This window comes from Sceloporus occidentalis, unplaced genomic scaffold, assembly GCF_023333645.1.
Source record: "Sceloporus occidentalis isolate IW3139 unplaced genomic scaffold, rSceOcc1.0.p SCAF_13, whole genome shotgun sequence".
NCBI lineage: Eukaryota > Metazoa > Chordata > Lepidosauria > Squamata > Phrynosomatidae > Sceloporus > Sceloporus occidentalis.
In genome coordinates, this window is record NW_028316993.1 from 19,057,501 (window position 1) to 19,081,041 (window position 23,541).

General features: G+C 43.9%; 1 protein-coding gene across 3 annotated transcripts in view; it reads left to right on the forward strand.

Moving 5' to 3' along the window:
* SYTL1 (synaptotagmin like 1) overlaps nucleotides 1-23,541 on the forward strand; it is a 58,087-nt gene that overhangs the window by 25,661 nt on the left and 8,885 nt on the right. The window contains exons 3-11 of one of the 3 annotated variants that reach the window (XM_089479348.1): nucleotides 1,635-1,783; nucleotides 2,450-2,549; nucleotides 3,995-4,046; nucleotides 8,616-8,691; nucleotides 10,033-10,118; nucleotides 14,785-14,913; nucleotides 17,379-17,545; nucleotides 19,605-19,707; nucleotides 23,046-23,207. In XM_089479348.1, coding sequence (XP_089335474.1) covers nucleotides 1,635-1,783; nucleotides 2,450-2,549; nucleotides 3,995-4,046; nucleotides 8,616-8,691; nucleotides 10,033-10,118; nucleotides 14,785-14,913; nucleotides 17,379-17,545; nucleotides 19,605-19,707; nucleotides 23,046-23,207 — 1,024 coding nt within the window. The remainder of the gene's footprint in view (nucleotides 1-1,634; nucleotides 1,784-2,449; nucleotides 2,550-3,994; nucleotides 4,047-8,615; nucleotides 8,692-10,032; nucleotides 10,119-14,784; nucleotides 14,914-17,378; nucleotides 17,546-19,604; nucleotides 19,708-23,045; nucleotides 23,208-23,541) is intronic. The other 2 variants (XM_089479349.1, XM_089479350.1) reach the window with 2 other exon arrangements.

Below are 23,541 nucleotides of genomic sequence, written 5' to 3' on the forward strand. Positions count from 1 at the left end.
AAGAACACACTGTGCCACAGCCAAAAGTGTGATGCCGTATTTATATGTGTACACACACATCTGTCTGCTTGAGTGTTTGTATATATGTGTGTGTACACACACACACACACACACACACAGATATACACACATATACACATAGTGGTACTGCCAAAAGTGTGAAGCCGAATTTATATGTGTACATTTATATGTGTACATATACATATATACACACATATACATACATACACACACACACATACAAACTGTGGAGCATCCGAAAGTGTAATGCTGCATTTATATGCTTACACACACACGTGTGTGTGTGTGTGTGTATATATACACACACATACATATACATATATACACACATATACATATACATTCCCCTCCCCCGACACAAAAGGTTTCTGCTTTATCTCGTCGAGTGGAAAAATCGCTCCCCAGCCCCGGCGGTTGTCCTGAAAGGGGAAAGGGCCAACGGAAGGAGATGGGGGAAATTCTAGCGCAGCATCATGGGAAATTTGTAACCCGGTGGTCTTCAGGAGAACCAGCGGATTGGATGTACACACCAGCCAAAGCAGCAGAGGTTTCACACTGGCTATCAATACGGATCCCGTGAATCCACTAATTTTGCGGACTCGCAAAACGGAGGAGCCGGCTGCCTTCAGTTTGGCACCCCGCTGTGAATACGCATTGGCCAAAGCGTATTCACGTTATATCTCATTGGTCAATATGTATTCTGAGCTCACAGGTGTGAAACACCAAAGCGATATAACGCGAATACACATCGACCAATGCGCACTGACCCTACTTCTGTGCCCGGTGTGGTAAGGTCCTCTGTCTCCTGACAGTCAGGGAACAATATACTGTATAACCATTAAGCATGCTGAGCTCCCATTGGGAAGCTTTGCAATTCCTCCACACTGGGTTTATTTTCTTAAAGGGTGTTTCTGCAAACCCAGACTTCCCCCAAACTTACTGATACCTCTTTTTTTGTGTGTGCCCCTTTTTGGCTACAAAAAGATTGACACTAAGAGAGCTGAGTTATTGTTTGGATGCAGAACTGGGGAACCTCCAGCCTTGCAGATATGGGATTATACTCATGATCATTAGCCATGTTATCCAGGTTCGTGACAATGAGGGAGCCACCATCATCTGGGGAAGCATGGATTTCCTCTCCCTAGTATATATGAATTAGGAGACTGAGGCGGCATCTACACTACAAAATGAATGCACTTGGACACTGCTTTAACTGTTGCAGCTCAATGCTATGGGATTCTGGGATTTTGGGAGCGATTTAGCCTCTCATGTGCATCTACACTGTGGAAATAATGCAGTTTGATGCCACTTTAAGTGTGGTAGCTCCATTTTACAGAAACCTGGATTTGTAGTTTGCAAGGTCTTTGATCTTCACTGCCAGAGAGTGTTGGTGCCTCCAAAATGAAATGAAATGAAATAAAATAAAATCTTACAAATCCCAGGATTCTATAGCATGAAGTTAAAATAGTGTCAAACTGCATTATTTCTGCAGTGAATATGCACCCTGACTGAGCATTCAGTGGGGTTTTCTGTCAGCTGGAACTGCTGACAGAGATTCTGCCTGTGGGGAGCACAATCTAACTTTGGTTTCTCTCTCTTCCCATGGTCTCAAGCAAATTGCGTGAGTCTGTCTCAGATCCCAGCTGGCTGAAGATCTTATCCGGGGACTGGTTCTGTGATGTTCGGGCCAAGCGGCACCGCCATAATCACTTTGGTGCAGACATTGTCCGGGCTTCAATCCGCCGGAAGAAAAAGCCCAAAGGTAACCATGAGGCTCTTTCACAGCTGGAAGTGAAGTTATCCTTCTTTGAATAGCAGTCATCATGTAATATAGAATATATACTGTAGCTTTTTCTGGGAAGTAACTAACTTTTTAAATATGTATGGCAGAAATGTACTCAATTACAGTTGGCCCTCCTTATACATGGACTTTTTATACATGGATTCAAGCATCCATGGCTTTAAATTTTTTTTTTAAAGGTATACATTTCAAGTATCAAACCTTGATTTTTCCATTTTATGTAAGGGACACCATTTTGCTATGCCATTGTATTTAATGGGACTTGAGCATACACAGATTTTGTTATTCACGGGGTTCCTGGAACCATACCCCAGTGGATAACAAAGATCCACTGTGTATTTATCTGTTATGTTGCCATAGGCTGCATCCACACTGCAGGAATAATCCAGTTTGACAGCATTCATAACTGCCATAGCTCAGTCCTGTTGAATTCTAAGAATTATAGTTTTGTGAGACATTTAGCCTTCTGTGTCAGAGAGCTCTGTTGCTACAACAAACTACAATCCCCAGAATTCCATCACATTGAGCCATTGAGTGAAAATGGTGTCAAACTGAATTATTTCTGCAGTGCAGAAATAATAGAAAGTTTTAAAATAATAATGTGATACATCTTTCCCCATAATAAAGCAGGTGAATGGGAACTGAATCAGCGAACTAGCCTGGGGGATTTGGAGGTGATCAGCGAACCCACAGCTGAGGAGGAGGACATGCCAGATGCTACAGATGGGTGAGAAGCATTGCTTTTTGGATACCAAAATGATTGAGTGTGTGTGTGTGTGTGTGTGTGTGTGTGTGTTTTTTAAATGTCTGGAAATGCCAGTTCAGGAAGATGTCAAATAGCCAAAGATTAGACAAGGTATTTATTTGAACTACATCTCTCAGAATCCTTCAACCATCATGGGCAGAAGCCATGACAAGTCGGGGAATTTGGCATTTGTAGTCCAAGAAAGTGCCTGTTCCAAGCTTTGCAAATAGCTGAAAGCTAGTGACTGTTTCTAGTAAAGGTAACATCCCCTAAGTTACAGTGAGGAAGAATTACTTGAGGATGCTAAGTCAGAAGAGTTTAAAATGGCGTGGTGGAGATTGCTGAACAAGATCTTAAAGAATCTTGTAGTCACAGAAGCCCAGATCCAGGGCTGTGGCTAAAAAGGTGTGACCAGTGACTCATGTAGCCAATTTAACCAGCAAAACCCCCAGAGTCCAAGTAGTTCTCTTTAGGTCTGCCCAGACTTGAATGTGTATGTGGTTTAAACAGTTCACCAGGAGTCCATCAAGCACCAGCAGGACTACTACAGGTCCTGGTAATCTTGCCAAATATCTCCATGACTCCTGGGCTGCCTCTGCACTGCAGAAATAATGCAGTTTGACACCACTTTAACTGCCATGGCTCAGTGCTATGGAATTCTAGGACTGGAAATTCTGTGAGATGTTTAGCCTCCCCTCTCAGAGTGTTCTGATGCCTTGCCGAACTACAAACACCAGCATTCCAGAGCATTGAGCCATTGAAGTTAAAGTGGTGTCAGACTGTTTTATTTCTGCAATGCAGATGCACACCTGATGGCACATTGGCTTCTTTCTTTATTGCAAAGTGGTCTCAGACCCAGGGCAGTGTAGAGATTATATATGTTTAGAACCTCCAAGTTATGGGCCTCATATCTTGGGGAGGTTCTGTTGCTTTGCTTGTTTGTTCACCAAGCTTTGTTCCTTTTCCATTGTTTCACTTGTTGATATCCTTTTTAAGCCACTGGAATTCAGGTACTGGAGGAGAAATGATAAAGAAGCAGCATGGTAGTTAGATAACTTCATATATTCAAAGTGTTGCACAAAATGTGAAGCAGATTTGCATTCTCTTGTTCTAGAGCTGGCTCTGCCATTAAGCAAAGTAAAGCAACCACTTTGGGTGAAAGATGCTGGAGGTCAGGAGTTCTCTCCTGGATCTCTGGCTATTCCACTGTATTGGAAAACAGAGCTATGTGTGCAACTTATTCTTAACCAGCATTTCAATACCAAATATATTGGAACTAGCACAGTTTTGTTATCCTTGTGCAATGTGTGAAATGGGTCATAATCATGACCTGTAAGGGCTGAGGGGATCTAGCAGAAAATTAAACTTGTTCTTATGAATCAAACAGCTTGCCACAGAAGAGTAATGGTCTCTCTGTTTCTTCCTAGGCTTTTCAGTGAGACTGCTGCTCCTCGGCCACCCTGGCCAGAAGAGACCGAGGTGAGGCGGATTCATTGATGCTGTGAGCCTCAATGAAACATCAACACCTCCTCATACACACACATGCACACTGTGTTTCAAACCTCAGAGCCTTGTCACATGGAAAAAGAAAGCTGAAATGGAACGGTAGAGTAGTGGTTGTCTCCATGCCTCGCCGCATGATGTTGTAGCACGTTCGTTCTCTTCCAGAGAGAGACAGTTGTAAAAGTGTGTGTTTTGTCACACTGGAAAAATCCGTTTGACACAAGGCACAGCTTTTATGGCTGTCTCCCTCAGGAAAAGAACAGAAGTGCTATGACAACATTAAGAGAGGCACAGAGAAAGGAGTTACTCTCTCACTCTCTTTTGGCTTTCTTTTCTCATGCGACAAAACTCTTCTTTTGAATTCTCTACCAGCTTGGGGATCATGCAAAAAGTAACTTTTCCAAGTTCTGCTACATTTTCCTTTTATGGAAGGACAAATGCCAAACTCCCAAATAAGCTTGGCCCTTTTGGTCATTGGGGCTTTGTCTGTGTGTGCCTTCTAGTACTTTCTTGCAAGATCCTAGAACATGCCGCTAGCATACTTCAAACATGGAATGCTTTGGTTTTTTGTGGGTTTTTTGGGTTATGTGGCCATGTTCTAGCAGAGTTTCTTTCTGACGTTTCACCAGCATCTGTAGCTGGCATCTTTCTTTCTTTCTTTCTTTCTTTCTTTCTTTCTTTCTTTCTTTTAATTGTCAGAACAAACATACATCCTTGTCTGCTTTGATGGACAGTAGCTCTATTAATTGGACCAGCAAGAATCCATCTGGAAATTCCCTTAAACAATGTCAGCACTGTTTTGGCAAACAGCACAGTGATCTAGTTTAGAAAAATCAGTTTTGAAAAATCAAATAGAAAACCCAGCCACCAATCTAAACCCACCACCCCTCTGAATCTGCTATAGCCTATTTGCTTGATTTGTTTATTTTAATGTATGATTTAAAATTCTTAATTTTTTATTTGATGTTTTAGGGGCGGGTGTGTTAGGAAGGATCTAATTAGGGGAACTTTAATTAGCTCAAGTATAGCCGAGAGGTGGCCCTAACAATACTATGTGCCGGAATTGGGTCCCAACAGTGTATACCAGAGGTTGCCAGCAAACCCCAAGAGAAAGAGACACTGATACCAACTAGGTCCAATTAAAAGGGTAATGTTTATTAAAGCACAGGGAAAATCACACAGCAAAAGGGGAACATACACACACACACACACACACACATTCAATGCTACAGCAGGGGATGGGTAAGTTAGGGAGATAGGTTTGAGAAAGAGAGGCACCAGTAGGGAATACTACCTTAGAAGTCTTCTCCGGGAAGTCTGATGAAGCTTTGATGGACAGTGGATCACGGCCACAGGAGTGTGGGGGGAAGAGGGCCGCGGGAGCTAAGAGCAGAGTTCAAACTGGCATGGACCAGCTTGCAACCTGGTGATAGCACAAGCTCAGCTCAGCTCAAAGAGGGTCCAGAAACCCAGGGTTCTTATAGGTCGAAACGTATCCAGAGGCTATGGGGACTTGCCAGACAAAGGTGTTGATTGCTTGGGCTTTGTTAAGCCGAGAGCAAGTAATGTATTGCACAATGCATTTAGGTCTGGACACAATTCGGAGGGGCATCCGACTTGATTACTAAGTCGTTAAGCTGATCACTGGCTCATCAGGTGAGAAGCCAAGTCTATTGTCTTACTTGGGCAAGCAGTGGCGATTCTGGTTTGGCGACTCCCAAACTTCCTATGGAAAATTTCCAATTCCATCTCTTTCTAGAGCTCTGCCTCTGCAAGGTGAGCTGCCTACGTGGTCTCCTCGCCTTTAGGTTAATGGTGGGTCCTCTCTGGGGTCAGTCAGGGGTCATAACACAGACCACATATACCCAAAATTTTATTAAAACCAAACTTGGTAACAGGTGGGATACTGGAATATGGGATTGTATGTAATTTCTTTTTAACTTGTAAGCCACCTCAATTGTCATTGACAGAGAGGCGGAATATAAATAAAATTTTAGTATTATTTATTTTTATTATTAAATGAGCTTTTAACATCCCTATTAGCAGGGGCAGGCAAGTCTTTGTTTGGTTGCTGTTCTTTAACTATTTTTTTTAAAAAGTATTTTTAAGCAATGCTTTACAAAAGGTGTTTTTTCTTTATTTCAACTCCCAGGTTCCCCCAGCCAGAAGTAGTGAATTCCAAATTCTGACCCAGTGGCTGCAATGGCTCTACTCTGGGTTTTAATCTTGAGCTTTAGAAGAGGTATCCAAGGTTCCCAAAAGCCACTTTGCTTATAGTGTTCAGTACATTGGACAACTCCTGTAAAACTCAGTCTAAACCCCAAGAATAGGGTCACTCCCCTACTGAAACTAAAGCCACCTGCTACCACCAGGACCAGGAAAGTTAGGTTATAAATGTAACCAATAAATGCCCATAGTGGCCTTCTTCTCTTTCTCTCCTTGCTTCTGCTGCACATTTGTTTAGCCTCTGAGTCCACATCTGCAAAGATCACCTAGTCTACACATAAGTGTACTATGTGAATTGCTGCAGATTTTTGCACACTTGCATTAATGCTCAATTGTCTTCACTTTCCTGTGCAAATTCGCATTTTACCCTCCCTCTGCAGAAAATGTGTAACCATGCAAAATCATGCAAAGCGGCCATCTGGCTACATGTTTGATAATGCACATTCTCAAGGATACTCCATTAAAAACTGCAAATCCTTTTTTCAGTGGAGTTTATTCATTCTCCCTCACCCCACCCCACTTGCAAAAAGCCCCAGTTCTTCTGAATCACGTGCGGCTGGATTACAGTCTGATTCCAATAAGGAATATTTTAATTGTGTAGACAAGCTCCCAGAGGGAGAACGCCAGACAAATAGCAGCTGTAGGAGGAGGTGAGAGATGCTGCTGCTCCATCTTCTTACCCTTGTTACTGCTTACATATTTGGAGAAGGAGAACAGCTTGAAAGGTTGGCAATGGAGCCTTTACAGTTGCCACATGATGCCCACTGCTGGCACTGGTCTTACCAATATGACACTTGGGCGGGATACAGACGGGCAAAAAGGGGTGTGTTCATGACGTCATGAAGGTATAGCCTTCAGACGGCCCTTACCTGAATGCCACCATGAACACGCCACCCGCATGCCCCAAGCGGGAAGAAGCGGCATTAAAAAGGTGCTGCTTTTCCCTGCTTCTTTTCTATATACTGTGCAACTGCGCAGCTCCGTCTATAAGCTGCTGCACTGGTACGCCAGAATTGTTACGCCGCTAATTTAAGGTGCCCATTTAAAAGCTCCATGTCTGCTGCGTCGCATAATGAGTCGGGGTCCTGGAACATGCGCAGTTTGCACTGAGGCTCTAATTAGAGCGTCAGATGCCATGCAGATGTGGAAGCTGCAGTACAGCTGCACTCTATTTTAATGCTCGTGACCCTAACCCTAACCCTAACTCTAGAGCAACATGTACGCATGCGCTGCTAGAATTGGGGAAAGTTTGGAATTTAAAGTGAACCCCTACACACATTCCTGTGCCATTTTCACCTAACAATAAAAAAACCCTAAAACTTTAAATATTTACATATGTACAAGGGAGGTGATGAGGGATGGCAGGGGGACAGCGGTGGCAGCGGCGACAGCTGTGGCTGTGCATTGCAGATTCAGCAAGAGCGTGGGGACCAAAGGAGAGGAGGCATCCATGATGCTGGTGACACTACCAACGTGCAAGCGGACAAGGATGCCAACACCAGCTGATCACCAGCTGGCAGGAGACCACCATTGTTCTTGGGCAGGGCGAGGGAAAAAGTTTAAAGGGGCCTGGGCGCTTTAAATGTGCACATAGGCTTTCTGCTGCCGGTGCTGAGCGCCGCAGCTGCGCATCCGCCAGCCGGCAAAAGAAAAAAAAAGCCCCGTTTTTGGCCACCCGTGCGGAAGCTGCCTCTCTCTTTGCAGCATCCTGCGAGGCGGCGGTATGGAAACTGCGGGTCAGAAACGGCCCCAGGTGAGGCGTCTTCACTGCCCCCCATGTGGAAGCCCCATACACCTGAGCCACGCCCCCGGGGCAGGCGGTCTGGAGGCTCCGTATTCAGCAGAATACACCTCCAAGACGTCTTCCCCTGCCCGTCTGTACCCCGCCTGAGAGAGGAAACACAGTTACCCTATATAAGGGAGTGACAGGTCACAGGTTTTAGCTCCTGAAAGGAAAGTCCAAAATGAACATCCTTTTAAAAACAAAACAAAACTTCCTGTTTTATCATGGTTGACAGCAAAACTTCCTAACACAGCAGGGGTAGAGCAGGTTGCAGTCTTTAATTTGCCTAAATGGTTAAACACACAAAACAGCCATTTTTAATATTGTAAATATGCACATATTCTGCAAAGTCTGGAACTGTTGTTCATTCTGTGATGTCACGCCTCTTGGCTTGCACAGCAATGTCTTCTGAAGGTCTGGGGACAGCTTTTGGTGCTATTTGCATATGCAAATAAGACTCAGAATACATCCCCACTGTTAGACCACCCACAGTCAATGATCTCAGCATGATGCTTGTCTTGCCTTCCTTTTAAAAGACTCTGCAGGATACAACCCCGTCTCAAGATGAAGTGGCTGAGAACAAGCTGGTAAACGATGAAACAAATAAACAAGGTAAGCAAACATGCAACCCACATTTGGGCTGGTAGTTGGGGAACAGGAAAGTGGAAAGTAGACATGACATTGAATATTTTATTTACTATGGATGGGCTTTTTATGCATAAATAACCATGGGATTGGAGGCAAGATTGCATTGGGCAGGGAGGAAGGGTTTGACCAAGGGATAGGTTGATTGTGGGTCTCAAGATATCATTAAACTAAAAGTCTCATCATTCTTCACCATTGGCTTTGCTGGCTAGAGCTGATGAGAAATGCGTCCCAACAACATCTGGAGGGCCACAGGTTCCCCATTCCTTCACCCTTCTTCCATGGGACAAGCAAAAATTCACCTCCATGCTAATGTTTGTACAGTTGGCCCTCTTTATCCACAGATTTTTTATCCATTGATTCAAGCATCCACAGCTTGAAAATATTTTTTTAAAAATATAAATTCCAAATAGCAAACCTTGATTTTGCCATTTTGTATATATTTGCTATGCCATTGTATTTAATGGGACTTGAGCACTCACGGATTTTGTTATCCACGGGGAATCCTGAAACCAAACCTCAGCGGATGACAAGGGCCCACTGTACTGGGGAAAAGTTCCCGTTGGTGCAAAATGAGCTTGTTTTCCAATGCAAATAGTGTTGAGCATTGAAGGGGGAAGAAGAGTGTTGTTGGTGATCCGTAAGAGAAAAAAGAGTTGACTCATCTTTCCTCTGTGGCCATGGCCCTCAGCCATTTATCCATTCCCTCCCCCTGCCCGCCCCATTACTATTTATAATTTAAAGTAGCCTTCCCCACCTTGTGCCTTTTTGTTTTCAACTGAGCTCCAATCATCCCCAACTAGTATAGCCCATAGAGAGATCTTGTAGCACCTTTGAGACTAACTAAAAGAAAGAAATTGGCAGCATGAGCTTTCGTAGACTTCAGTCTACTTCCTAAGATGCCTAGGAAAGCTCATGCTGCCAACTTGTTTCTTTCAGTTAGTTTCAAAAGTGCTACAAGATCTCTCTATGTACTGATTCTACAGACTAACATGACTATATCTTTGAATTATACTAGTATAGCCCATAGTTGGAAATGCTAGGAGGTTTAGTTCAAAACTTCCAAAAGGTACCAAGCTGGAGTAGTCTAGAAATCACACATGGATGTTGTTTAGCCCAGAAATACCACGTTAAGAGATTCTCTGTGCTTTGCCTGCACTGGTTATGGATCATACTGCATCCTGCGAAGTCACATCTTTCTAATGTGGACCTGTTTGCCACTTCCAAACAATAGGCAGACTGTTGATTTCAAACATCTACACCAGGGTCAGAATTGGGCTTACTGGGCCATTTTTATTCTCCTATCAGAGAGAAGCAATTCATTTAGTAGCCTGAGTTCAGAGGAGGAGAAACAGCAGATGGATACCTTACCAGCCATCACAGTCTCCATGCAGGTATGAAGGTAGAGAGTATTGCTAGGCAACCTAATACCAGCCACTCTCTTGGCTATCGTTAAGATCAAGACACTAATAAATGCAAAGCCATGCAATAGTGTGGTTTAGAGAGTGGGGATTGGGAGATGTTGGCTTAAAATGCTGCTCTACTCTGGACTATATAAGTGGGGGTGTTCCCACTTGCGATTTACAACGCTTTAAAATACACCGGTATCAGTTAAATCGATTCAAAATAACCCTGGTCTTATCCCGCGTTCCAAATCGCTTTTTTTTCTTCGTTCTCATTTACCAACTGATTCGCTTTAAGTGATCCTCTTTCGTTCCTATTCAAATAAAACGGTGTATATATAAACCGGTTTTAGCCTTATTTCGTTCCCACTCACCATTTTGGGTCTGTCAATCAAAGCGACGTCATCATAACGTCACTTTTAAATTTCGCGGGTTTTTTATAAAAGAGTCAATGAGGAGGCGCTTAAAGTGCCTATGAGTCCTGTAATTATTCGTGGGGAAGGATGGTTGAGGGAGAGAAAACTGCCTCCCCAGAGCACTTCTGCTAGGCTGCTGCCTTGGAAGAAAGACCCCAGAGAGAATGGGGGAGACTGCTGGCAAAGCGAATTTGGGGAAAGCTCCTTCCAGAGGAACTATGGGATGGGTTTTGCAGGACATATCCCCGCTTCATGGCTCCACAGACAGCCCAGGGAGGAAGCACTCTTCCCCAAAGATTCTCTTTCCAGGGTTGGAAAATGGGATCAAGGAGGAGAAGGCAGATTCCGTTTGGGAAAAAGAGATGGAAAGGCTTTATTTCCCCCGAGATTGCTGTGCATCCAGCCTCTCCTCCGTTACAATTGGTGCTCAATGGCTCTCCTCGGGGGAAGCCTTTAAAAGTCCTTTGACAGATGAATACACACACACACACACACATCCAGAGTTTTCTGTGTCTCCCCAGATTGGGAAAGAGAGATGGAAAGGCTCTATTTCCCCCAAGATTGCTGTGCATCCACCCTCTCCTCCGTATGGCTCTCTTCATACAGAGGGGAGGTTGCAATCCACCGGGGGAAGCCTTTAAGAGTCCTTTGACAGATGCAGGCGCTTGAGCGGCCGGGACTTCAGGCGCTTAAAGTGCTGAAGAGATTAAGTGCCTGTAAACCATTAAAAAATAAAAATAAAAAATAATCCTTATCTCTTATTGAAAGACTGCCGCAGACAAAGGGGTGAGGGAAGCAAAGATGGTGACGGCCACGACGGATGGGGACAAGAAAGGGCGACTCCCCCGAGCCAGCCCATCGCGCTCCGCTCCTCCCATCCAGCTAACCCGATTTCTGAGGCTGATCGTTCCTACTTAAATAACCCGATTTCTATCCCGAATCATGAAAAAATTGTAGGTTCGACCCTTCTATTTTTTTAACATGGGTTATACGCCTTTAACACGGATTAAATAAAAATCCGCTTTACGATTCGGATTTTAGTGGGAACGATTGCGGGTTGCTCTACAACTGTTCTAGAGTTAATTCGGTTTCTAATAGGAACGCTGTACCTTGGATTCGATTTGTAACACGGAGTATAAGCCAGTGGGAACACCCCCATAAGTGACTATTTATCTGCCTCATATCCCCAGTCTGAAAAATGTGAGTAAGAATGACCTTGCTCATGGGGATGTCTTTGATGGTGGATGAAAGGAAACTTTGCTGACTATGGAACACTGTGGATAGGGTGGGCTGAAAGTAATTGAATAATAAACTTAACAGCTGCCTGGGTCAAATGCTATGTGTCTGATTTAGCCTTTTTTCCTTACCTGACAAATTGGCACCACATGAAGTTGTACAAAAGGGCTGATGTGAAAGAGAGAGGCTATCTGGGCTCCTTGATCTCAAATTTCAGAGAGGACTTCCCATGATAAATTCCTCTTGGGGTCGCCATAGGTTGGAAACAACTTGAAGGCACACAACAACGACACTAAACAGCAATTATGCTAAATCTTGTAGTGCAAGGAACACCTGATGAAAATCCCCATCACCGTGTGCCCTCCTCAAGGAGAATCCAAAAAGCACAGAGAGGTGTGCCAATAGTGGTACTATCTGGTTTCATTTCCACTAGGAGCAGGTCATTTGTAAAGCTAATAGATCTTAACTGCCCATTCAAGGCCAAGCCTCCTAAAATATTTTGCACTGTAATAGAAGTTGATCACAAGATGTATTGTTGCTGCGGGTTGCTGCTAAAGTCAGAAAAAGCAGAGAACTTTAGGGGGTAGAAGATCATATAATCTTTCCTAATGCTATGGTTTGGCCCTGTGAGACTTCATGATGGTCTACAATAATGACACCTAGAAGGAAAGTTTTAATTAGGAGAAACAGTGCCAAACACAGAGGTTTCTTTGCTATCGATCATTTTGTTGAAACTTCCTGGTGGTTTAGAGAGCAGCATCTGACTTTAAAGAAACATATAGCATAACTGAAATAGACTTTTGAATGTCCTTTAGGCCTCTGAGGAAGTAAGGCAAGCCCCAGTTGCTTCCCTTAGCTTCTGCCCCCAACTGAAAATGTTGGGTGAATTCCGGAATCCCAGAACTCTACTATTTTAATGTTCACTTAATGTTAATTCTATTTTAATGTTCCCTTTTAAGTATCTTTTAAATTGTATTCTTTTAAATTGTAAACCACTTTGAGTTCCAATGTTGGAAAAAAAGTGGGACATTTTAATAATAATGATGATCATGGTGGTGATGATGATAATGGGATCCCTCTATGAACATGATATGGTAAGTAAACCCCAGAGGAGTCAAGGAAGGCACATATGTAATTACAAATAACACCATTACTCAAGGAGGACCCGTCCAAGAGAAGAGTGGACCAAGGCTTGTCATTTGCAAGAGGGAGGTTAGTATGAGCTCATGGGAATCAGCCCCACATAAGTGAGAATGGAGTTTGAATGAAAAATAACATGGATACAAACAGCAGTTTGGTCAGCAGAAAAGTACAGGGGAACAAGCAGGAAATGTTGCATATGCAAGACAATGAAATTCTATAGAACTAAGCCTCTAGGAGAGCAGCCAGATAAGAAACTTTTGCAACATTATGGTACACTGAGTTCTTTCTCACAACTGCATTCTATTTAACACACTTCTGTTGTCTGAAAACTGTTGGGAAGATGGCAAAGGGGGTGCGAGGATGGAAACTGTCTCAAAGAAGGCAGTGCTTTTACTCATTTGATTCATAGAATCATAGAATCGTAGAATCGTAGAGTTGGAAGAGACCATAAGGGCCATCCAGTCCAACCCCATTCTGCCATGCAGGAACTCACAATCAAAGCACCCCTGACAGGTGCTTTAAACAGCCTCTCTTTGAAGACCTCCAAAGAAGGAGACTCCACTGCACCCTGAGGAAGGAGTGTGTTCCACTGTCAGACAGCCCTTAATGTCAGGAAGTTCCTCCTAATGTTGACGTGGAATCTCTTTTCCTGGAGCTTGCATCCATTGTTCCAGGTCCTGTTCTCTGGAGCAGCAGAAAACAAGCTTGCCCCCTCCTCAATACGACATCCCTTCAAATATTTAAACAGGGCTATTATATCACCTCTTAACCTTCTTTTCTCCAGGCTAAACATCTCTTGGCTACCCCAGCTCCCTAAGTCATTCCTCATAGGACATGATTCTTCTTGGGTTTAATGATAAACTATAAATCAATTCTTGTAACCCAGACTGCCCTTCAAAATCAAGCTGCTGTGTCTTTAATAGGAGCCTGAATGGTATAGTGGTTTGAGTGTTGGACTATAACTCTGGAGACTAGGGTTCAAATCCCAGCCCAGCCATGTAAACCTACTGGGTGACCTTGGGCAAGTGACACTCTCTCAGCCTCACAGGATGGTAATGCCCACCCCCTTGAAAAAACTTGTCAAGAAAAATCCCATGATAGGCTCTCTGCTCCCCTCTTAGTTAAGCATCAATCTTCATAGTAGTTGATGGGGAAATGGCATTCCCCAGCAACAATACAACTTGTGAGCAATAAAAGTTTCTATAAGTCAGAAACGACTTGCCCTTGTGACTTACAATTATACTAAAAACTAGATTGAAGCTCACCCTTGCCCCTGGATGATCTCCCAAGAGGGATGGACTAGACTAGACTTTGGTCAGAAAAAAGAATATTTGAACAGTTCCCCTCTTGGAACATATTGGATATGTGGAAACAAAGCTTACTATTACCTGCTTTCCAGCTGGTCTGGTGGTTGCTATGTGGCCTGGTTAGCTCCTCCTGTAACTCTAAGCAAGACCTTGCCTGTCTACCTGCCAATCAGCAATATCCCTAATGACAAGCATGGCTGGATCACTAAAAATTGTTGTGATCGACTTTCACAGAAACAATAGGAAGATGTGTTAAGCATTAAAGGTGCAGTAATCTTCTTGCAGGGGTTACTGGAAAGCATGGCAAACCAGACCACAGATATGGCTGAGAAGCAAGCCACAGAGACCAAGCAACTATGGCAGCTGGCTCTACAAAAAAACATTTTCTTCCATTCTTCCCTCAAAGTCTGCAAACTCTGAAGCCTCATGGGACTTAACCTCTTGCAGAGGCAGAACAAAGCAGACAGATCAGGACATGTTCGTAGCTCTTTGGGTGCTGTGGAAAAGTCATAAAGAGTAAAGCCCTTTCTCTCTCTGATTGTTTTGTATCTGTAGAGTAATGGAAGCCTTGGAAAGGGCCAGGAAGGAGCCCTGAGTTCATCACCTCCCCAGAACCAGAGTGTGAGCCCCCGGAATAAATTACTAAGCACCAGCTCTTCCTTCTCCAGCCTAAGCTCATCCACGGTATGTGATCAGGAGTGGGGATGAGGGTTAGAAACTGTGTCTTAGTGACTGGGACATCTCTTCGTACAATTGTCTCCAGCATGTTTTGGACTTCATCTATCATGAAGCTTCATGCAGCAAGCCCAGGTACCAAGAATCTTGGGAGTTGTAGTTCAAAGGCATCAAGTTGGATGAGGCTGCTAGAGTCATGCATCAAGGAGAAAATGACTGTCCCTTGATATCTTTATTTCTTCTTGCCTGTTCTTCTTCTCCATGCGTAGCTCATTGTTCTTGCCTCTTTAGGACTTGTTGTTTTTCAACAATGAGAAAGGGGTCTCCATAAGATCTTCTTCTAGGGGAGTAATGAGCAAAGGCAAATGTGCATATAGATTGACAGTCAGTGTCCAAAACATATTACAGTCAGCTTTCCGTATCCATGGATTCTTTATTCTTTATCGATTCATGGCTTTAAAATATTCAAATACATACATACATACATACATACATACAAAGTGGGCCTTTGGTATCTGCTGGAGTTTAGTTCCAGAATCCCCCAGAGGTATCAAAATTCATGGATGCTCAAGTCTCATTATTTGCAACGAGTAGTAAAATGGTGTCCCTTATAAAAATGGCAAAATCAAGGTTTGTTTTTTAAAATTTATATGTTTTGTGAATATTTTCAAACTGTGGATGGTTAAATCCATGGATAAGGAATCTATGCATAGAGAGAGCTGGCTGTAAATTCCTACAAGCAAACCTTGATTTTCCCATTTTATTTAGGGGGCACCATTTTACTATGTCATTGTTTTTAATGGGACTTCAGCATCCACAGATTTTGATATCCAATTTTAGGGTGTGTGGAGGGTAGGTGGGTCCTGGAACCAAACCCCAGCGGATACCAAGGACTCTGGTAAATGTGTAGCCACCCAACCTGGTCAGTGACAGTTTACAAATGGAAGACAGCTTCTTATTTCCTAACCAATCTCCTCTGCTTTGCCTAAGGAATAAGGTGAAGATGAGGAAAGAGGGGCAGCAGAGCAGTTCTGCAAACAAGGCACTCATGCAAATATGAAAAGAGAACACCTCTTGTTTCTGCAGAAATAATTAGTACGAGCACACCACAATAACAAATAAGAAGACAGTGCTTTCATCAAATTGGTCTGCTAAATCATAGAATACCAAAGCAGAAATCATGTGAGTTCACCAGTTGTGTGGATTGGTGAATGTACTATGTGAACAAGCCAGATGCTGCATTAATGGAGGGAAACTCCAATATAGACCAGTCCTAGGATTCTGCTGTAATAATTGGCTCTGTATAGGGGCCGGAGAAAGAAAATAGCCATATCAAGGTGCATAAAACTGTTAGGAAGGATCGAATTAGGGGAATTTTAATTAGCTCAAATATAGCCGAGAGGTGGCCCTAACAACACCACGTGCCGGAATCGGATGGACAGTGAATCATGTCTGCAGGAGCGGGGGAAGAGGGCCGTGGGAGCTAAGAGCAGAGTTCAAACTGTCGTGGACCAGCTTGCAACCTGGTGATAGCACAAGCTCAGCTCAGCTCAGCTCAGCTCAAAGAGAGTCCAGAAACCCAGGGGTTTTATACGTCGAAACGTATCCGGAGGCTATGGGGACTTGCCAGACAAAGGTGTTGATTGCTTGGGCTTTGTTAAGCCGAGAGCAAGTAATGTATTGCACAATGCATTTAGGTCTGGACACAATTCGGAGGGGCATCCAACTTGATTACTAAGTCGTTAAGCTGATCACTGGCTCATCAGGTGAGAAGCCAAGTCTATTGTCTTACTTGGGCAAGCAGTGGCGATTCTGGTTTGGCGACTCCCAAACTTCCTATGGAAAATTTCCAATTCCATCTCTTTCTAGAGCTCTGCCTCTGCAAGGTGAGCTGCCTACGTGGTCTCCTCGCCTTTAGGTTAATGGCGGGTCCTCTCTGGGGTCAGTCAGGGGTCATAACACAGACCACATATACCCAAAATTTTATTAAAACCAAACATGGTAACAATGCCCAGAGCCATGGAAATGGACAGAAAAATCTCCAAGGCACTCTCCTGTCTTTCAGGATAGTAACTATAGAGCACTAACAGATTTAGAAGTACAAGCTGAGTCTCCCTTATATGAAAGGGTTTTGGATTTTTATTTTAATTTTGGAAAACCTGCATTTGCATATATGTACATAATAAGATATCTTGGACCCAAGTCTAAACATAGGTTTCATGTACACCTTATACACATAGTCTGAAGGTAATTTTAGACAATATTTTGTGTGCGAAACAAAGTTTGTGTACATTGAACCATCAGAAAACAAAGGTGTCACTCTCTAAACCGCAATGAAAAAGGTTTTGGTTTCACCATGACTTCTTTTCTCCTTTCCCTTGTGAGACCTCAAGTACTTTTCTTTCTTTCATTATTGCCCCCTGTGTTTGGATCCTGTACTTATGTTGACTTTTCTCTCCGCTTCTTTTTGGCAGATGAGTGGCAGTATGATGAGTGTATTCAGTGACAACGATCTTGGGAATGTGGAAGTCCGAGGCTGCATCCAGTTCTCCCTGCAGTATGATTCCATAAAGAGGGAACTGCATGTCCAAGTCATCCAGTGTCGAGATCTTGCTGAAGCCAAGAAGCAGCGGTCCGATCCGTATGTCTGGAGCAGGGGCTTGCTCTTCACCATCATCTGCTCAAAATTTGTGTTGCTCATTTTAATCTATCTATTTTATTATGTATTTATTTTCCATGGGGCATCTCCAGCCCACAGGGGTTCCAGGTCTCCCTGCCTGCTCCCCTCTCCTAGCTGAGGGAGACAAGAGAGTGGATTTCCCAGTTTGTCCACCTCGAATTCTGGGAACTGGCTTCTCATTTGACTGTATAAAGCTGAGATGGGCACTGCATCATGTCTGGAGGCTACTTTTCTGACCTGAAACTCTCCCATCACACAGACGGAAAACATAGCAATCCCCAACCCCCCCCACCAGAAAACTGGAAATTGCCAGAAGTCTGTTTCTGGCCTTGAAAAATGGGCACTATCACAGTCTCACAGCAGTCTGTGTATCACCTGTGCCTGATGAAGAAGCCAGTGGAGCTTCGAAAGCTTGCAACATATATTTTGTCCATTTTGTTTGGTCCAATAAAAGTAACAATGTTTTGTGGATTTTGGATGTTATTGTACCTTGCCACTTCCAGAAGCAATTCATCCCCATTTTCTAACCAGGAGAGTCTGATGGTTGGTGGCTGCAAAAACAATCTTGAGAGGCTCCTTGCTGTGAGGCATCATCTGTCCATAAGAGACAAGGTTGAATGTTTGTAATGTTCTTTGTCAACCAACTAATTTGGAGTTCCTCAGCCTCAGAGCTAGAAGATGCTGCTTTCTAGATTTTAACTCCCAGAAACACCCAGTGGCCACATTGGCTACATGATTCTGGAAATGGTAGCCCAAGCAAGTAACATTTCCAGACTTTGCTTAATCTTTGAGGCATGGACTAGTTTGCCCCCTCTGCATTCCCATCATTATCGATATTGAAAATGATTTCCCACTTTTTTCTACAGGAGTTTTTCCTCCTTCATTCCTGCTTGGAAATGCTCTGGGCTTTGTGCAAAGCAGGACTTTCCCCTTGCCCTATGGCCGTCTAGCTTGCTTTTGCATGGAACTGAGAAAAACAGAGATGAGGAATAGGAAAGAAAGATGATATAATTAGGGAAGGATGTGCTAAGTATGAGGATTAGGATCTTAATGTTGAAAAGTATCAGGGAAACAGCATAGAGACTTAGATTGCTGGCACACTGCAGAAAAAAGGCAGTTTGATACCACTCTAATGGTCATGACTTAGTGTTATTTTAATTCTGGGATTTGTAGTTTGGTGGGGCACCAGAGCTCTCTGACAGGAAAGGCTAAAGATCCTCCAAAAGTACAAATCCCAGAATTCCATAGCATTGAGCCATGGTGTCAAACTGCTTTATTTCTGCAGTGTGGCAGCAATTTTGTGGCATGGTGGGATTTTTGGGACTGACAGGTAAAGCAATGAAATATGTGATCTAACAGCAGACTGCTCTTCACACTTTCCAGGTGCACCTGTAATGCAAATGCCCTCTCTAAAGTTTACCAGTTGTATCCCATTAGAACTATTGACATTGTTGTGTGCCTCCAAGTCATTTTTTACTTTTGGGGACCTGAAGGCAAATCTCTCATGGAGTTTTCTTGGACATGGTTTTTTGTGGGTTTTTTGGGCTATGTGGCCATGTTCTAGAAAATTTTGTTCCTGACATTTTGCCAGCATCAGTGGCTTTCTTGGACAGTTTCTTCAGAGGAGGTTTGACTTTGCTGTCCTGTGAGGCTGAGAGAGTATGGCTTGCTCAAGGTCCCTCAGTGGGTTTCATGGCTGAGCTGGGATTTGAACCCTGGTTTGCAGAGTCCTAGTTCAGCACTCAAACCACCATGCCATGCTGGCTCATTAGAGCTATCCAACTTGATTTTTTTGTGTTTTATTCTTGTACTTCTTTTAATCTTCCTCTCACTCTGCCATTTTTTCATTGTCTTTTTTTCTCTTTTCTTTGCTTGCCAGTAAGAGATTGTAGCATCTTTATGGTGGTTCACTTTTGGGAAGGCCACATCCTACTTGTGGGTCCTGATTCTGTTTCTAAAGAACACAATTGCTCTGCACTGTCTATCTCACGATGAACTGTTATCTCCCTTTCACTTCCAGGTATGTCAAAACCTACCTCCTTCCTGACAAGTCCAACCACAGCAAGAGAAAGACAGCTGTCAAAAAGAGAACCATAGATCCCATCTTCAACGAGACCCTTAAGGTGAGGAAGGAGATGCAGCTAAATCATATTCTTGGAAATGCAGTATAGATTAAAAAGAAGTCAGCCCCAACGTTTTTGGGGAGATATTGGCCTGATTCTTATTGGATAGACTTACTGAATTGGGAGTTGACCCATAGGTAAATGGCATTGATTTAGTGGGTTTGCTCTAGCTGGGACTAACAATACAGTATGTAATTTTAATTTGTTGGTTTGGGAGTGGACCTTACTCTGTGGAGCGATAGCAAACAGATTGGCTCCATCATCTCCTTGATATATATGAAGATGGCTATCATCATAGTTTTTTGGGGGGGTTTCAGGCTGTGTGGTCATGTTCTAGAAGAGTTTATTCCTGACGTTTCGCCAGCATCTGGCTGACATTGCTTCTTTTCATCTATTCTCTAGGGACCTTATCACATGGGGGGGGGGGGGGTTTGCAGCTCAGATCCGCAATCACTCCTGTTCTAGCAATGCAAAGCGTGATGTTTTCCCACACCAGATCCTGAGTCACTCCTGTCTAGCAATGCGAATTAAGGTTAAAACGTGATGTTTTACCACACCTGGTTGCCTTTCTGTTGCCTTTCCGAAGTGAGGGGAAAGAGAAGTCAGTTTGATTCCAAGCAAGTCACGTGATGCGGATTCAAGCAAAGGGGAGTGAGTGCACATTGTATTACCACACCAGAGCATACTTTGAGGGTTCAGCGATTCGAATCGGCACCTTTGCACATGCTCAGTGGGGCTCTGGATGCTGTCCTCCTTCCCTGCCCCTTCCTTAACTATCATCCTTCATCGGGGTGAAGAACCAGTCAGGGGATGATGGGATAGGTCACTGGGGCCAGGATGGGGAGGCAAGGGCAGTCAGAGGATGATGGGATAGGTCACTGGGGCCAGGATCGGGAAGCAGGGGCAGTCAGAGGATGATGGGATAGGTTGTTGGGGCCAGGATTGGGAGGCAGGGGCAGTCAGAGGATGATGGGATAGGTCATTGGGGCCAGGATCGGGAGGCAGGGGCAGTCAGAGGATGATGGGATAGGTCACTGGGGCCAGGATTGGGAGGCAAGGGCAGTCAGAGGATGATGGGATAGGTCGCTGGGGCCAGGATCGGGAGGCAGGGGCAGTCAGAGGATGATGGGACAGGTCGTTGGGGCCAGAATCGGGAAGCAGGGGAAGGCAGGGGATGATGGGATAGGTTGCTGGGGCCAGGATCGGGAGGCAGGGGCAGTCAGAGGATGATGGGATAGGTCGCTGAGGCCAGGATTGGGAGGCAGGGGAAGGCAGGGGATGATGGGATAGGTCGCTGGGGCCAGGATCGAGAGGCAAGGGCAGTCAGAGGATGATGGGATAGGTCACTGGGGCCAGGATTGGGAGACAGGGGAAGGCAGGGGATGATGGGAATGATGGGATGGGTTGCAGGGTGGCAGAGGGGGCAAGATGGCATGAAGGAGGAGGAGGGGAATGACGGAGCAGGATGCAGGAGCCACGGGGGGGTGGCATCAGAGTGCTTTTCCACACCAGACCAATTTGAAGTGCAATCGAAGTGTGCTTCAATGCGAATTCTGTGAAGTCCCTTTTTTCCCGGTTTTACCAAAATGAGGGGTCACTTCGGAAACACTGCTGAAGCGCCTCACTAGGCGCTCCCAAAGAAATCAATGGCATCTGATAACACTTTCACTTTATGATGTGAAACCGCATTGTTGGAAGTGCACTCACGTCGGAAATGAGCCGGAACTGGGCCAGAAAACCACCCAAAAGCGCCGTGTGATATACTCCTAGTTTGTACTTACCTGAAAAGCTCTCCTTAGGCTGCATGACATGTTTCTATCATCTGTCCTCAGAGCAGACTCTAGAGCAGATGTTGGTGGAGTTGGCTCCTTTAGATACTGATGAGCAACTGCTCCCATCATCTCTTACCATTGGCAAAGCTGGCAGGGACTGATGGGAATTGAAGTCTGTAATAGTTTGGGGGGTCCTGATCCATTCACTCTGATCCTTAAGCACCTCTCTCACTCCGGAAAGTTCAGAGACTTTCACAGGTCAAGAGGACAACTACCCCACTCCACAAAAGGTACATTTCACAGGCATTTCAGAGCAAAACATTCCTATCTTTGCAGAATAGGCTTGACCCTACATAATCCAGGGCTGTTTCAGCTATTTGCTTGCAAAGCTTTTAATAGTACTTTTAAATAGTACTTTTAATATTACTATCCTTAGAGGTTTGCTTGCTTAACAAGTAACTTTCCATTAATAATGTATGTCCTAAGCACATGAAACCCAGTACACTGCTGCTGGATTTTAGTTCCAGGATCCCCTGTGGATATTAAAATCTGTGGATGTTCGGAATGGTGTGCTTTATATAAAATGGCAAAATCAAGCTTTGCTTTTTGGAATTTATATCTTTTTGGAATATTTTCAAACTGTGCATGGTTGAATCCATGGCTAAAGAATCCGTGGATATGGAAATCTGACCGTATAGGGTGCAAGTGAGAGCTCAGTAACAAAGTTTACCATTCTTCTGAAAATCTAGTTCCACATATCCAAAGGGCCATGTGTTCTCCAATCATGTTCTAAAGATATTCAGCTCATGTACTTTGTGACTTGATTACAAATGTGTGTATGTGCTATCGCATGCACTGAGATACACTCATTCCCACTTGCTGTATGAACTGGCGATACATGATGTAGAATGCCCAGCAAACATTTCTAGCCTTATGGAAACAGTTTTGCTTCATTTTTCTGAGTCCTTAATTTTCTTCTGTAGAGGAAGCCCCAAATTTACTTTGAATTTTATGTTAGACGAATGTTCAGCAATGAGAAGGAATGCAACAGGAGTGAGAGTAGCATTTGAACATTTACTGTATATCAGTGACCAAAACACATTAAACACTAGGAAATGCAAGTTTTAAAAAAGTGGCTGGAATCCAATTTAGTCACAACTGTACATCCATTACAGTTGCAACAAAATGGAAAAGCTGCATATTGCAAGCTATTTAACATGTGCACACACACAAGAATTTAATCATTCCCTAAAGCATCCTTCTCAAAACTTATCCCATCTGAATGAGTTTGACTACAAGCTCTAGCATGCTCAGTGACTGGCCATGCTACTTGGGCATGATGGGAGTTATAGTTGAACTTGTCTGGAGAGCACCAGGTTGGGGAAGACTGGTCCTAAGCCTGGTAGATCTCTCATGGGAGGGTATATTTGAAGGTCAGAAGGAAGTACTCCAGCCCTGCTATCAGATCCTGGGATCTGTCTGTCTGTGTCCTGGACTGTTGACATGTTCTCATTTTTGTGTTCTTCCTTTCTTTTTCTTCTGTTCTCTGCCAATCCTGTTCTACAGTACAAGATTGAAAAGGTTGATCTTCCGGGCCGGATCTTGAATCTGTCTGTTTGGCATCATGATGCCTTAAGCCGAAACCTTTTCATGGGAGAGGTAGAGCTTGCATTGAATGCCTGGGACTGGAGCATCACAGGTCCACAGTGGTTTAACCTCCAGCCCAGGGTGAGTATCTTACAAATTTACAGATATATTTATTTGTAGCAGTTTACAAACCAAGAATCACTTTGGGAAATATTTGACAACAGACAGAAAATGACAGAGACATAGGTAAGTAAACATATCAAAATACCAGCAGATCTGAAATCAGAGGAACCAAGCAAGTGCAGAGTACAACTGTCCAACACAATGTTCAACACAGAATTATGGATACATGGATACAGGCAGTCTGTGTGACAAAGAGCATGGGCCAACAGAGGCTTGTTATCCATTTTCTCCCCCAGGCAACCATGTGGGACTTCATTAACTAAAAAAGGATGAAAGTAGCAAACATTCTAAG